General features: G+C 39.4%; 1 protein-coding gene across 1 annotated transcript; it reads right to left on the bottom strand.

Annotated features, from left to right (window-relative positions):
- Positions 1–540: 540 nt before the first annotated feature.
- LOC122659920 lies at positions 541–6,192 on the bottom strand. Its single transcript, XM_043855080.1, has 3 exons — positions 5,889–6,192; positions 2,062–3,562; positions 541–1,973 (listed from the first exon to the last, which is right to left on the bottom strand). The coding sequence occupies exons 1-3, from the start codon at positions 6,154–6,156 to the stop codon at positions 1,790–1,792; spliced, it is 1,953 nt and encodes a 650-aa protein (XP_043711015.1). The 5' UTR covers positions 6,157–6,192; the 3' UTR covers positions 541–1,789.
- Positions 6,193–13,828: the final 7,636 nt, after the last annotated feature.

Raw genomic sequence — 13,828 nt, forward strand, 5'->3', positions numbered from 1 at the left:
TTGAAGAGGAAGATGACAACGCCTCCTTCACAAAGTCGGTTAATCTTCCTGTGTTCTTGATATCTGGTTCAAATTATTTGGTTTGATGCAAATCATGTAAACCAACTTAATGGGGAAGAGAAAAACCAATTTGAGTTATAAAATAGAGGGTTAATTTGGGTATTTTAAAGTACTAGGGGAGGAGAGGAAATGTTTACTTTTTCTTTTTTATTTTTTTTTTGGGGGGGATCAGAAAAGGAAGTTCATGCAGGGGAGTTTTGAGTAAATAGATTGTAAATATAAGGGAGAGAAATTTTTCCTAATGACAATTCACGTGCACCAACCCCCACAAGTCCTAATCTCTTCCAGCAAAGCCTCCGAAAACCGCTATGGGGAAAAGCAGCTTTTGTGTAATAATGGAGGATGCTACAAAAGAGAAACTTTCGCAAATCCTTACCCGTTGCTTTAAATTGCATAAAGTCTCAGGTTCTTCATATCCATAGTAACAGCAAAAGTAACGTACATAAAAGGACCACAATATGAGAGACCCTGCCAGAGTGTTTAAACAAATATTCTCTTTCTATCTACAAATAGAAGATATTGATAAAAACCTGAATCCATGAAAGAAACAAACAGTAGACTTGCCAAATACAACATATAAACTTACAAGCATGAATGCGCTTCAGCCTTGAAAACAGTAATCACTAACACAATTTCATGGTTTTACAACGGCTTAAATTCATTCATATACAGATGCCGCACAGCAATTTACAAGTTGATAATCCCCTGCAATTCACTACAATTACCATGGCAAAGGTTTAAATTTTTCTTACCAGCAAATCAGCCTTGCTCCCAACTAGTACTTTCGTTCACGTGATACCAATCATATGAGACTGATGGTTTTACTGAAACTTTCCGTCGCAAACTTACTCGGGCTTCCCAAATGTTGTTCATTATACTGCAAATTTTACTTTGAAGCTTCTGCGCTAGAATACATAATTTCTCCTTGCTTCTTTGTTCTTTGGTCATGCTATAAGTATTTCATGGTCCGGTAAAGCATACTTTCAAACCTCTTCGACAAAGTTGGACACAAACTGACATAACTTGCAACAGGATCTGAAAATAGAAAGTCGTCCCACATAGAACTAAATCCAGGAGTCTTTATATAAGAATGATGACAGCATGGCATACTGACTACCCTGCTTTGATAGGTTACATGTTGAAACTAGACCATGCTGAACCAACTCACTTGAAGGTTTACGTTTGCCATTGAACTTCCTATGCGATGCTGATAACCAAGTCCACTGAATGAAGACAAAGTTCTGCAGACTAATCAAGCAACCATGACAAGAGGCTCAAGATTTAATCAAAGACTCATAACTGATGAACTTATTCTGTGATGCTGATATCCAATTCCACCGAATGAAGACTTTGTTCTGCAGACTAATCAAGCAACCATGAAGAGAGGCTCAAGATTTAATCAAAGACTCATAACTGATGAAACCCCCATAATCTTAAAAAACTGCATACTGCTGCAATACTGCTTATGGGATGTATATCTGTAATGTATGCAGCACTTCAAGTACTACCTTCCATTTCCTACTGATAGCAGCAAAGAACTCCACCAGAAATCACAAGTAAAATAGAGGAAGAAAGTGGCATCCCTAATTGTTTGGTCCACCATCTGTAATAACTACTCAAGTAGAAGCTTAACCACTTCTAGGAGACCCTCCTTTTGACTGTAATTATAATATCTACTTCTAATATCCAGGTCCCCTCAACCACAGCTGTTCTTGACTGAAATCAACCACTAGTTTTGGTACCCTACATCTCCATCAGTCTCTGCAACGGTAATACTAATTGGCTGCCAGCCGGATTGATGAGGGACAATCCACCTCTTGATGTCCGTAATCATATTCAAAATCTTGAGCATATCACCCAGTACAAGATCATTCAAGCACAATTTCCTTAGGATGATAGCTGCTGCTTCATACCTGTTAGTAGAAAGGAAAGAGTATAAAAGTTTCATCAGGCATTCAGTCCCGACAGTCAAAGGTAACTCAGCATTGCAAAAAGCATTACCTGCATTGAGAAGCCATTATAGCAGAACGCCCAACAGCGGAAGTTAGAAATTTATGGATTCCATCCCATATTGCTTTTGGATACTGCTTAGGATTACCACCTATAGGGTTCACACACTTCCAAAGTTTGTCATTTTTACTCACATAAAACTGTGATGCACCTACAATTTGCTTCACCACCATTTGTTGCTCAATCGCACAGTCCAGGGCCTTCCTAACATCTGTATTTCGCTGCTTGGGGTCTCCATAACGAATACAATCAGTTATATTTGCTTCCGTTGGTGTCATCTTATCATTTTTTAAAGTGTTCAAGGCAAGTAATACAACCCCTATACGGCCTTGGACATATTCAGAAGGCTGTGGACATCCTGGGGTTCCCCAAACACCATTGCTGGGTACAGGGTTACTACCCATTGCAGAGGAAGACGGGGGTGGAAATTCCAGTCCATGAGAAGGGTATCTATTGTTCAATGGGTCATGGTAAAAAGGTACATTGTTTTGCATCTCTTGTCCATTTTGTGGAACACTTAAACCTGCAGGGTTTGAAGACTCCATAATAGAATTTGGTTCGAACTCCCCCACATTTCGTTGTTGAAAACTACTAGGATTGTGAACACCGCTAGGATGTTCAGAAACATTCAGCTTACTGATATCAAGGACATTTGTAGGATGACCTGAGGTAAAGGTGGGCCCATCAGGCCTTGGAGGCACTTGAGGAGATTGATAGTTATGAGAATTTGGGGCAAACAGATTACCCGGTGCAAAAGAAGGTTGCATAGGGTTGTTGGCTGGCCTTAATGGCTGTGAAAACTGATGCTGATAATTGTTTGGGAATGATATTCCATTGTTCCAAGAAGGATCAGGATAGCCTGGAACATATGCGGGAGTAGGTGCACTTGAGGTGGATTTAGGCCTGTGAGAACCGTAAAATTCATGAGGTGCTTCCTTGAACTGCATTGCTTGTGCATACCCAGGTTGGTTAGTGGATCCATTGGTTTGACCCCCTGGTATCCCAACCGGCATGCTTGAAGTTCTCGATACGTTTGGTTGACTTGGATTTCTCCGAATTAGTTTGCCTTTATATTTATTGTCACCAATCCTTCCACTGTTGAAGAATTTTTGACTCCCGTAAGTTGAGCTTTCAGAAATAGTATCAACAGAGTGGTTTATCTGACCAGGGTCAGCTGTTGGTCTTTTTAAAATGTCAGAGTTGGTTAAATCATTACTATTAGCAAACTGCGATGATTCACCATTTGGAAGTGGCGGTCTTCCTGCCAGAAGACTTGTCCAAAGCCAGACACTCTTGGCGGCGGCAAGAAGTGGGGCAGATGCATTTTGTGGCTGTGCTAGAAGGATATTATATCTCCTCATACGCAACTGATGGAGTGCATTGGAGAAGTCACGATCACCAGAAATCAGCAAGTAATTTGCAGGAGCAGGATTATCCACTGCCCAAAACAGCATATCCACAAGAATCTTCTTATCACTGGCATCCTTAACACCTGTCCAAATTAACATGCCAGTGACTAAAGGCTTAAAACAAATACTTCTATTTTACCATTTGGTATAATTGGCTCATTAAGGGAAACAAGAGATCCTGTGCTCAATAAAGCTCCCTAGGTATGCTGCACCGGTGCTAAGCATCCAGGAATCAAATGCTGTCTACAACATAACTTCGAGAAATCATGGCACAAGGAGAGGACCTAGGCCATGCAAATTAGAAGTGCAAGAGTATAAAATCGAAAATACAAAAATCCATAAACACCATTATGAATACTACAGGATGATCATAAAGTGGTGAAAAGAGCATGAAATCTGATGATTAGAAACAGTTTACAAAGGAAAATGGAAGTAACAAGAATGGAATAAAGATAAAAGGGCATAAGACAATTTGACAGAACATGAGGGGTAGACATATCTCAAAGTTCCATGTATACTAGGAGAAACAAACAGGAAGAATAAATTGATAGAAAAGCACATGCTGGTTCGTGCAACACATTTTGATATGCAACGTGGGCACTGATCTGGCAAAAAATGTGCAAAACAACCAGTTCTGCGAATACCAAACACTTTCCCACACCCCCCCCCCCCAATCAAAAAAAAAAAGAAAAATAAAATGTGTGCCATTCCCCAGAATCATGCCACATTAGATAAGGTGCAAACTTACTATTCTGAATAAAGGTACAGGTTTATTTCCTAGACCCAGTATATATTTGGAACCAAAATGTACTGGATACTGGTAAAGAACAAAACAAAAGGATGGAACTTAGTAACTGTTTTTTTTTTCATTATTTATCATGACACATTCTTCAGGAACATTAGGTGCTAACCAAGGTTTCAAAAAATGGAAATGGGAATCACCGATTTCGATCTGAATCGGCTGGAATCGGCTGCAGACGGAGTAAAGCCGGAATAGGTCATGACCAATTCACCGATCTGATTCCCAATTCTTAAAAACCGTGGTGCTAACATCAAAGTGGAACATCATCTCTGCATTAGAACAAGTATCCTGCCATGGAAACTGGCAACAAGGCTTTAAACCCTAGTTATTGTGTATCCTGATAGTGTAGAATGCAGATGTTGAAGGAGAACAAAGAAGATATAACAAACATCTAGAAGATGCCTAGGGCCAAATTCCCTACAATTAAAATTCACAATCAGTGAAAAAAAAATCGATTTAGAGAATGCAAACTGTGCTTCACTGGGGACACTATGTACCGGTTGCGTGAAACAGATGCTCATGGGTCTGAAGAAAATGAAGAAAAATTAAGGATCTTCATTAAAGAAGATTAAACAAGCAAATATACAAATGATGAGAGTTGAAATTTTTGATAGATTAGACCAAACGCATACTCACAGACATGTCCTCAGGTTATATCTATTAACCATCATTCAACTAAGTTTACGAATCAGATCCAAGTTTTAATCGAAAAAGTATGAGATTCTGCAAGGTGCGATCCAATAAATTAGGGCAGAAAGAGCATCTATTTCATCAGAAGAACAGAAAATCTTAGTTCATTCAGAGATTTCTTTTAGGTCCAGGGGAAGGGAGGGGATTCCGGTGTTTTAGAAGGGGAACTACTTACAGCTCGATTTGAAAGGAGAGCAGAAAGAGTGGAACAATGATGGATTCAGATGCAGATGGAAAAATCTAAGGACCGCCAATGAAGAGAAGCAAGTGAGAGACCTGAGTAAACAGTAACAACCAATAAAATTCGGAACTCTATCTATCATGAGACAGAGTCAACGAACAGTGTAAGCGGGGAACTAGAATTGGCACGTCACAGAACCAGAAAAGCCTATATCTTATTCGTTAATAAGCTCAACAAGGCAAAGCCAGACTTTATCCGCAGGGATCAGAAGAAACAGATGAATTCCATAAATAATAGCTCCTACTCCGTGGAGGGATGTAGTCATCTATTAATCGATAGCGGAAAGAAGAAGAAGAAGTAGTTGGGGGGAGGGGGGAGGGGGGAGGGGGGAGGGGGAGGGGAAGAGAGAATCCACTGCTCTCTCTAATAAATTGAACAAAAGCAAAGAAGAAGACAACTTGGAAGAAGGCCTGTTATAGATCTAAACTTTAGGTAAATTAAAAAAACCTCAACAGTAGAAAATTCAAGATCTCAGAGAAAGGGGAGGAGATAGTGCGGAATCGCAAAACATCTTTAACAAAATTAGACAAAAAACGATGGAACAATCCTAACAGTTAAGCAGTTAGGTAAGCAGTAAGCAAATCGAGGTCATAGCCATGCAAAGAAGAATTTAAAGTGGAAAACTAGGGTTTTGAAGTTGAGAGTCGAAGAACAGAATAAAAATAAAGAATAATACCGGCGGGAACGTGATTGAGCGCGATTCCGGTGCTGGAGAGGGCGTGCTGGACGGAGGCAGGGATACGGTTAGTATCGCCGTAGGATGAGATCGAGACGGGACCGGAATAGTTCATCTTCATCAAGGCCGAGCTTATATTCTGTGCGATCGCGTGAGGATCACAACCTTTTGGAACCTGACAGTTCTCTATGTCCCACCAAACAGATGTCTTCGCCATTACATACTGCGCTTCCGCTCCTACTCCGCCTCCGCCCATCATCGCCGTCATCGTCGTCGTCGTTCATTCACCACCACCACCACCACCACCACCACCCATCCTGATCCTAATATGCTATGGCTATGAGAATCTGTGACTGACAGTCCCTCACTGTTATCTGTACACGCCGGCGCACGATAGCTGACGCAGAACAGAGGAAATGGGATCACTTGAGTTTAGAGAAGGAATCCTCGGAATTTTCAGGCTTTAAAGAGAGATAGAGATAGAGAGGCGTCTTGCGCCTAAAGAAAAAAAGTTAAAGAAAGTTAGATGCGCACCGGGACATTTCTTTTGAGGAGTGGGTGGGAAAGTGGGGCCTTGGGGAGACCTAAGGAATTTACGGATCTACCCCTATCGGCCTATATCACAAAAAAAATAATGAACACAATTGGAAGGAAAAAGGTGTAATAAAATAATATCAATGACGCTTAAGGGGTCTTTTCGGTGACAAAAATACCACACATGGGTCGCGCATCATATCGTGACTTTTACTTAGTTTTTTATTTTCTTTGTAGTACGTGGGGGGGGTGGTCAAGGAAGGTCCATTGGTGATTGGACCATGGACTTCATTCCCATTGGCCGCATGGAGGGTTCATGGATTTCTCTACACACATTTGGATCTAATTCTTTTTTTGTTTTTTTTGTTTTTTGGTATTATAAGATCGAATTCTAATGGGTTTTTATCAAATGCCCTTCTCAAATTACTCATAAATTCAAAATTCATTCCTGAACTTTCACTATTTCCAAATGCATCTTTATTTTCCAAACTTTGTTATATTCTAGTCTAGTCCGTTAGTCTGAGACGTTAGACGTTAGTTTCAGAGAATCTAATGATCAAAATACCCTTATGATAAACCTCTTTATTCTTCCTCTTTTTTTCCAATCTTTTCTCCCATAATACGCAAACTAGGATGAAACCCTGACTATCTCTTCTCTCTTGGCAACCACCATGCTTGTCGTGACCATCATTCTTGCTGTTGAAACCAAGTACTGAGAGAGGAGTTGCATTTTTCACTTCTATCATTTACTTCAGTATCTGGAAAATAAAAAAGAAGGTATACAACAGGGTTGGACTTTCTAGGAATTCTGGCATTTGCAAAGGAATTAATGTGCCTTTGGTTGTTGTTTGACTGCTTTCTGCGACATATATTTCTTCCATACCAACTCATCTGTCAAGGTTTTCTGTACAAAACTCAGCTGAAACTAACGTTTAATTACAACAAAGATCTGAAACTGTATTCCATTCTAGTGGCCTAGTGGCTAACAAGGTTATTCGTCAATTTGTATTTTATGATCAATTTAAAAGCCAATCTCTCCATTTTTGTGAAGTAAAATTGAAACAAAAGAACTTCCAAAAACTGGAGTAGAAAAAAAATTTAAAATGCTCCTGGTCAATTTCTTGATCTGGTAGGATAGCTCTCATCAACTCAAATCTCTATAAAGAATGAATCTTGCAATAGCATGGAGTCCTAACCTCCTTATAATGAAAGTTTCATTAGATTCGTTGAAACTAACGTCTAATGTCTCAGACTAATGTATTGAATTAAAGTGTTACAAAGTTTAAAAAGTAAAGATGCATTTAAAAATAACGAAAGTTCAAGAGTGCATTTGAAATTATGAGTAATTTGAGGGGAACATTTGAAAAAAATCCAATTCTAATTCTTCTTCCCCCATCTCCTTCCTTACGTTTTAACCGTAACGTGTAATGCACGATCTTTTTCAAAATTTCTCTCGTGTGCCTTGGAATTAGAGAATTAGACTAAAAACTAATTGTCAATTCTAAAAATTGGCCACCATTAGTGGAGCCAAACATGTTGGTAATGAACAAGGTTTTAAAAGTATCAAGGACAGAATCAGTCCTGTCGATTTCGTTTCAGATTGAATTAGAATTGGTCCGATCAAGAAATCGGAGGAATCTTCGGGTGAATAAATTCAAAACAGTAAAAAATCTGAATTGATTCTAGCCGATTCACTGATTTTTGAAACCTGATCATGAACCCACAAGTTGGTCAATTTAGATTCCTTTGCAGCCGCCCTGCCCGTGTGGCTCGCATGCAGCCTTATACAGGCAGGGTGTAGACCTTACATGGATACCACCTGGGCAGGATGCATGGGCAGTGGGTAAGGTGATCATTTTGCCCTTGTCTGTGTGAGGTTCCGACAAGAGGCAATAGAGGATCCAAATCCCAAGTTGGTACATGGGTAGGACATAGTGTTGGAGATTCTATTAGGAGTAGATGGTTAATTGTTACCCTATTTCTACCCAAAAAATTAAAAGAGAAATGGTTACATTATGGATAGTTATGGTAGGATAAGTTATATACGTAGTAGTTATTTTAGTAAGAATATGAAAGTAGTGTGAGTTGATACTTGATTATATAACACCTATTGTATTTCTTATTTAAAAACAATACACCAAATAATATAAAAAGAAAGTGGCGATTGGAATTTCTTAATTAATCTCTCTTGATAAAGTGGCCAAGATACCTCAATTAAGACAAGAGGTGGCTTCCTCGTAAGGCCAAATTATTCCTAACTTTGCTCTCTTTCTTTCCCATGCATCTTCTTCTTTCCTTATTTCTTTATTATCTTCTTTCCTCTTTATCCATTTTTGTAATATTACACTAGAATCTTGATAATTCTTTTTTGGGAGAATGTTCTCTGTGCCGCAGTGCAGGCTACGCCCAGGCACATAGGCTTGCAACTCAGGGGGTAGGGTGGTCATTACGCCCACCCCCATGTGCCTGGGCACAACCTGCACTGTGGCACAGAGAACAACACCCCTTCTTTTTTGGATAAGAGTTCTCTGTAAGATAGAGTGGCCCTTGTGAGTGCGGGGCCAAATGGAAGTGTGTGCGGCGTCATCAACAAGTCGGTCATTATCGCCTTTCATAGAGGTGAAGCGGTTATTTCGTCCCCCTCTGTATTTAGACCCAAAGCACACACTAAGGGTGTCAATCGGTCTAGTTCCAGTCATTTGATTCAGTTCCGGTGTGGTTAACATTTTGACAAGAAGAAATCAAAACAGAACCGGATAAAAATCAACAAAAACCATAATCGTTTTGCATTCGATCCTCTTTTATTGGTTTTTATTCAATTTTTGTTATTTAGTTCACAACTTGTTTTCATGCGATTTATAGTACCAATTTTGAAAAAAATAATGAAGACAATCTCAGATTTTCAAACCCCATATATATTCTCGCGTTCTTTTTTTTTTTTATATCAAATATATATTCCCATCCATACCATATATATATATATATATTCTCATTTTCCCCATTCTCTTCCGGTCTACCCCACTCATGCTGTTTCTGCGCTTATGTGGTTTTTTTTTTTTTTTTTTTTTAAATCATCCATCTTCACTTGTCCCCCCTCCCCCGCCACCTCCCTTTTTTTTTCCTTTTCAACTTTCACATGATAAACAAACCATTCTTTCTATTAGCAAATAGGGTTTTGTTAATCCATTTTAACACGACCTATCATTTTCAATCCATACTTTAACATATATAGTTAGTCCAAAGACATTTTACTTATTTTCTGTTTCAAGTATGATGCAACAATTGTTGTTTTTTAAATTAATTATTATTTTATTAATTGACCCAATTGATGTGTGGGCTAGTATTTGAGTGAGAGCTACTAGTTTTTATTTGATTTTAACGATTCCAATTTGGTTTAGAGCCATCGATTTTATGATGCAAATCAAAACCGATTCGAAAAGAGAACTTACGAAATAAAAAACTGGATCATTTTTTTTTGTGCGATGCAATTCGATTTGATCATAAACAGGTCGATTCTAATTCCATTTTGACACTCTTAGTGCACACTCCTCCGTAAAGAACTTTCTTCCTTCTTTTTATTATTATTTTTTTTAAACAGAATCTTGATAATTTCCATTCCTTGACAAAAACTATACCTTCCATAAGGTGGTTTTAAGTGGGTATGATTCCTTGTCCACATCAATTGTATTGTCGTATACATTTTAATATCATGTGTCAAAATAATTTTTTGAAATTAGTTGAAAAGATGGGAGCTAACAAATACAAATTGAGAAACCACAATCTTTGGGCTCATGACAATGTGCTATCCTGCTTACCAAATAAAAAAAACACAGACAATGTGCTATCCATGCTTTGTTGTTTTTTTTTTTTTTTCAGGGTTGGAAATTCATCACCTAATGATGTCGACATATGAATCAGAATACATTTGCTCTATAGGGAAGAAAATAATAAACTTTTCATCAAAGATTTGGATAGATAATAAAATTAAAAAGTAGTTTGATTTTGTGGGGTCCACCTCACAAGGATGTCTCCTAGCTGGAGACTACATTTGTTTTTAAAGGTGGTAACATGTGAGGTGGTTCACATAAGATCACTTCTTACTATGCAACTCTTTTTATATAAATAGGGTGAGAGAGGCGATGGGTTAGTGAGGTGCTTATTTTCCTCATAGGCTTCTTATTCTGGATAAATGTGATATAGCCACAGAGAGATCTAGCATCTATGATGAGTGAAGCTCTCTATACACGTTGTTGTGGTGTGGCGTGCACCTGCACTCAGACACAGCCGAGCGTGAAATGACTTGCACACTCCTAACTATCCATGGGGGTGGGATGGTCACTGCGCGCCCGGCTGTCTGGACGTAGGTACACGTCACCGCACAACACCGGGTGGCCTTCTTTCTCCCCCCAAAAAAGAGCTATTCTCTTGATGTTTGGTAGTCTCTAGCATTGACTAGAGATGATTCTATTCCTATAATATTATTGTGGAGATTTTTTCTTGAGTGAAGCTCTCTATACAGGTGATGTGGTGTGGCGTGCACCTACACTCGGACACAGTCGAGCTTGAAATGACCTGCACACTCCTAACTTTCCATGGGGGTGGGATGGTCACTGCGTGCCCGGGTGTCTGGACGTAGGTACATGTCACCGCACAACACCGGGTGGCCTTCTTTCTCCCCCCAAAAAAGAGCTATTCTCTTGATGTTTGGTAGTCTCTAGCATTGACTAGAGATGATTCTATTCCTATAATATTATTGTGGAGATTTTTTCTTGAGTGAAGCTCTCTATACAGGTGATGTGTTGTGGCGTGCACCTGCACCCAGACACAGCCGAGCGTGAAATGACCTGCACACTCCTAGCTTTCCATGGGGTTAGGGTGGTCATTGCATGCCAGCTGAACACAGGTACACACCACCCACAACAACGGGTGGCCTTCTTTCTTCCCCCAAAAAGAGCTATTCTCTTGATGTTTGGTAGTTTCTAGCATTGACTAGAGATGATTCTATTCCTATAATATTATTGTGGAGATTTTTTCTTGAGTGAAGCTCTCTATACAGGTGATGTGTTGTGGCGTGCACCTGCACCCAGACACAGCCGAGCGTGAAATGACCTACACACTCCTAGCTTTCCATGGGGTTAGGGTGGTCATTGCACGCCGGCTGTCTGAACACAACAGGTACACACCACCCACAACAACGGATGGCCTTCTTTCTTCCCCCAAAAAGAGCTATTCTCTTGATGTTTGGTAGTCTCTAGCATTGACTAGAGATGATTTTATTCCTATAATATTATTGTGGAGATTTTTTCTTGAGCTAGAGTCTCCTGGTTTTCCTTTTCACCTTAAAGGTTTTCTATATTTTAAAAAAATGGTATTTTATTGAGTAAATTACTTGTACTCCGGAACTAGCCCAGAACTCATGTTACCCCCTCGATTTGGAAAAAAAATACACTACCTCCCCCAATTGTACAAACTAATATCAGAGTGGTTCACTCCGTTACTTTATTTCTGTTAAGTGAAGAAAGGCAAGCTTACCATTTCTCCGTTGAAGGCGATCTTTCTGAGGCCATTAATCTCCAATGAAAACATATTGACGACCTGCTCATCGTTTTGATGGTGTCAAGAGGGTGGAGACAGACGTATGCGAAATCTCCAACTATTCCTCCAGTGGCTGCCCCAATGAGAGCCCTTTTGAAGACTGATAGGTTTCTCATTAGTGGCTACACTTTTGAGCTTCCTTTCTTTTCTAGTTGTAGTTGTAGTAGGCATTTCTAAGATGCACTCCTTTTCCCTCTTCTCTCTCGCGCTGGTCCATCTACTGCCATGTCTTCAATGTATCTTGGCATGAGTGAAACCTCTTAACTGATCTATTCAGTTCCCGAGACTATACTAATGCTGGTTGTAATTCGCTTATCTGTTCGTGTTTTTCTGTTTCCCTTGAGTCTGTTCTTTCATTATTTTGGCTGTTGTGCCAAGGTTTTGTTCTGTTGAAACGTGCAGAGTTCCAATTGATGGAATCGAGCTTCTGGAGCTGCAGTGACGGGTTTCATTTTTACCGAAATTCTGGTTTGGGGATGATTTCCATTGCAAATTTGCAATTCAAGAGCTTAATGGTGCTGCATTGGGGAGGATGCGTGATCTTGTTTAGTCTTGACAGATTCGGATCTTCTTTCATCGATTCATGCATCCAATTGTGGTTTGGCCTGGTTAAACACAAGGGGTTGAACTGCTGAGAATATAGGTGTTGTAGGTCTTCAAGCCTTCCAGTCTTGCAGGTCTTCAAAGGTTCAGGTTGAAGGTCTTCAACGGTAGCAAAAGAGGTTTCAAACCTAATGGGATGAGTTTATATGTAGTGAACTTAATTTTGCTTCATATAAATATTTGAATACCATGTAGAGAGACTCCATTTTTTAAAGCGGCACATAATTTATCTTAGTGGGCCACCTAATTCTCCCACATGACAAAATGATGTGACAATTCTAATTGTTGTACAGATAATGATTTTGAATGAGCCACTAATCAAATTTCATAATCAAATTCAATCATATACTTTCTTGTATTGACATGCATCCCCATGTGTATCTGTATATCTATGCACATGCATAAATTTCCAGTACTTCGACCACTACTGCTCACTTTCCCATAATCTTTCCCATAATCCTTGGTTTTCAAATATTTTACCACTTGGAAAAGTGCACATGGGTTGAAACATTACCTTTGACTAGGATGTCAAAAGGTACCTAGGGGTCTACCTGTCCACAAAATTTGAGTCTAACCAACAAACAATGTGACATATTTTTGGATCAATAAGCTTATCTTATCAGGCCGCCCATATACGAAAAATACATTTGGGAGACTTGACTACATAAGTCTATCTGATTGGCTTTAAAATCTTTCACAAGGCATGTGAAGTGTGACCCAAATTTTGTGAACTGGTAGACTCCTAAATCCCCTCTTCACGTGTCAAAGTTTTAACCCTTATAAAATTTGCCAAGTGGCAAAACAAAGCTCTTAAAATCCAATACTATGAGAAAGCATAATAGTAGTTAAGAGTGATGAATTCATTTCTTTTTCAAATACTCATACTCCTGACTGCCTACAAAGGGAATTCGAGAATCTGACGGCTGCATGTTTAAACATAGGACAGTCGCTAGTGCAGTTGAGCCTAGACCCCGGGAGGGTCCGAAATCGAGACTTCTTGTTCCTCATCTAGTTTAGGAATTCCAACCCCACCCTCCCCCCCCCCCCCCTCCCCATAAAAAAAATTCCCCGCCAATAAAAAAAAATACATCTGTTCCGCAACCCTTTTTGCCTTTTAAGGAAATTAGACTATAAAACACCTCTCAAGCAGAATGGTTTAATACTTGCTGTCTTCAGAGTGTCTGTGGTGCTAAAAGTAGAGTGTAACA

Source organism: Telopea speciosissima, chromosome 4 (genome assembly GCF_018873765.1).
Source record: "Telopea speciosissima isolate NSW1024214 ecotype Mountain lineage chromosome 4, Tspe_v1, whole genome shotgun sequence".
NCBI classification, from domain to species: domain Eukaryota; kingdom Viridiplantae; phylum Streptophyta; class Magnoliopsida; order Proteales; family Proteaceae; genus Telopea; species Telopea speciosissima.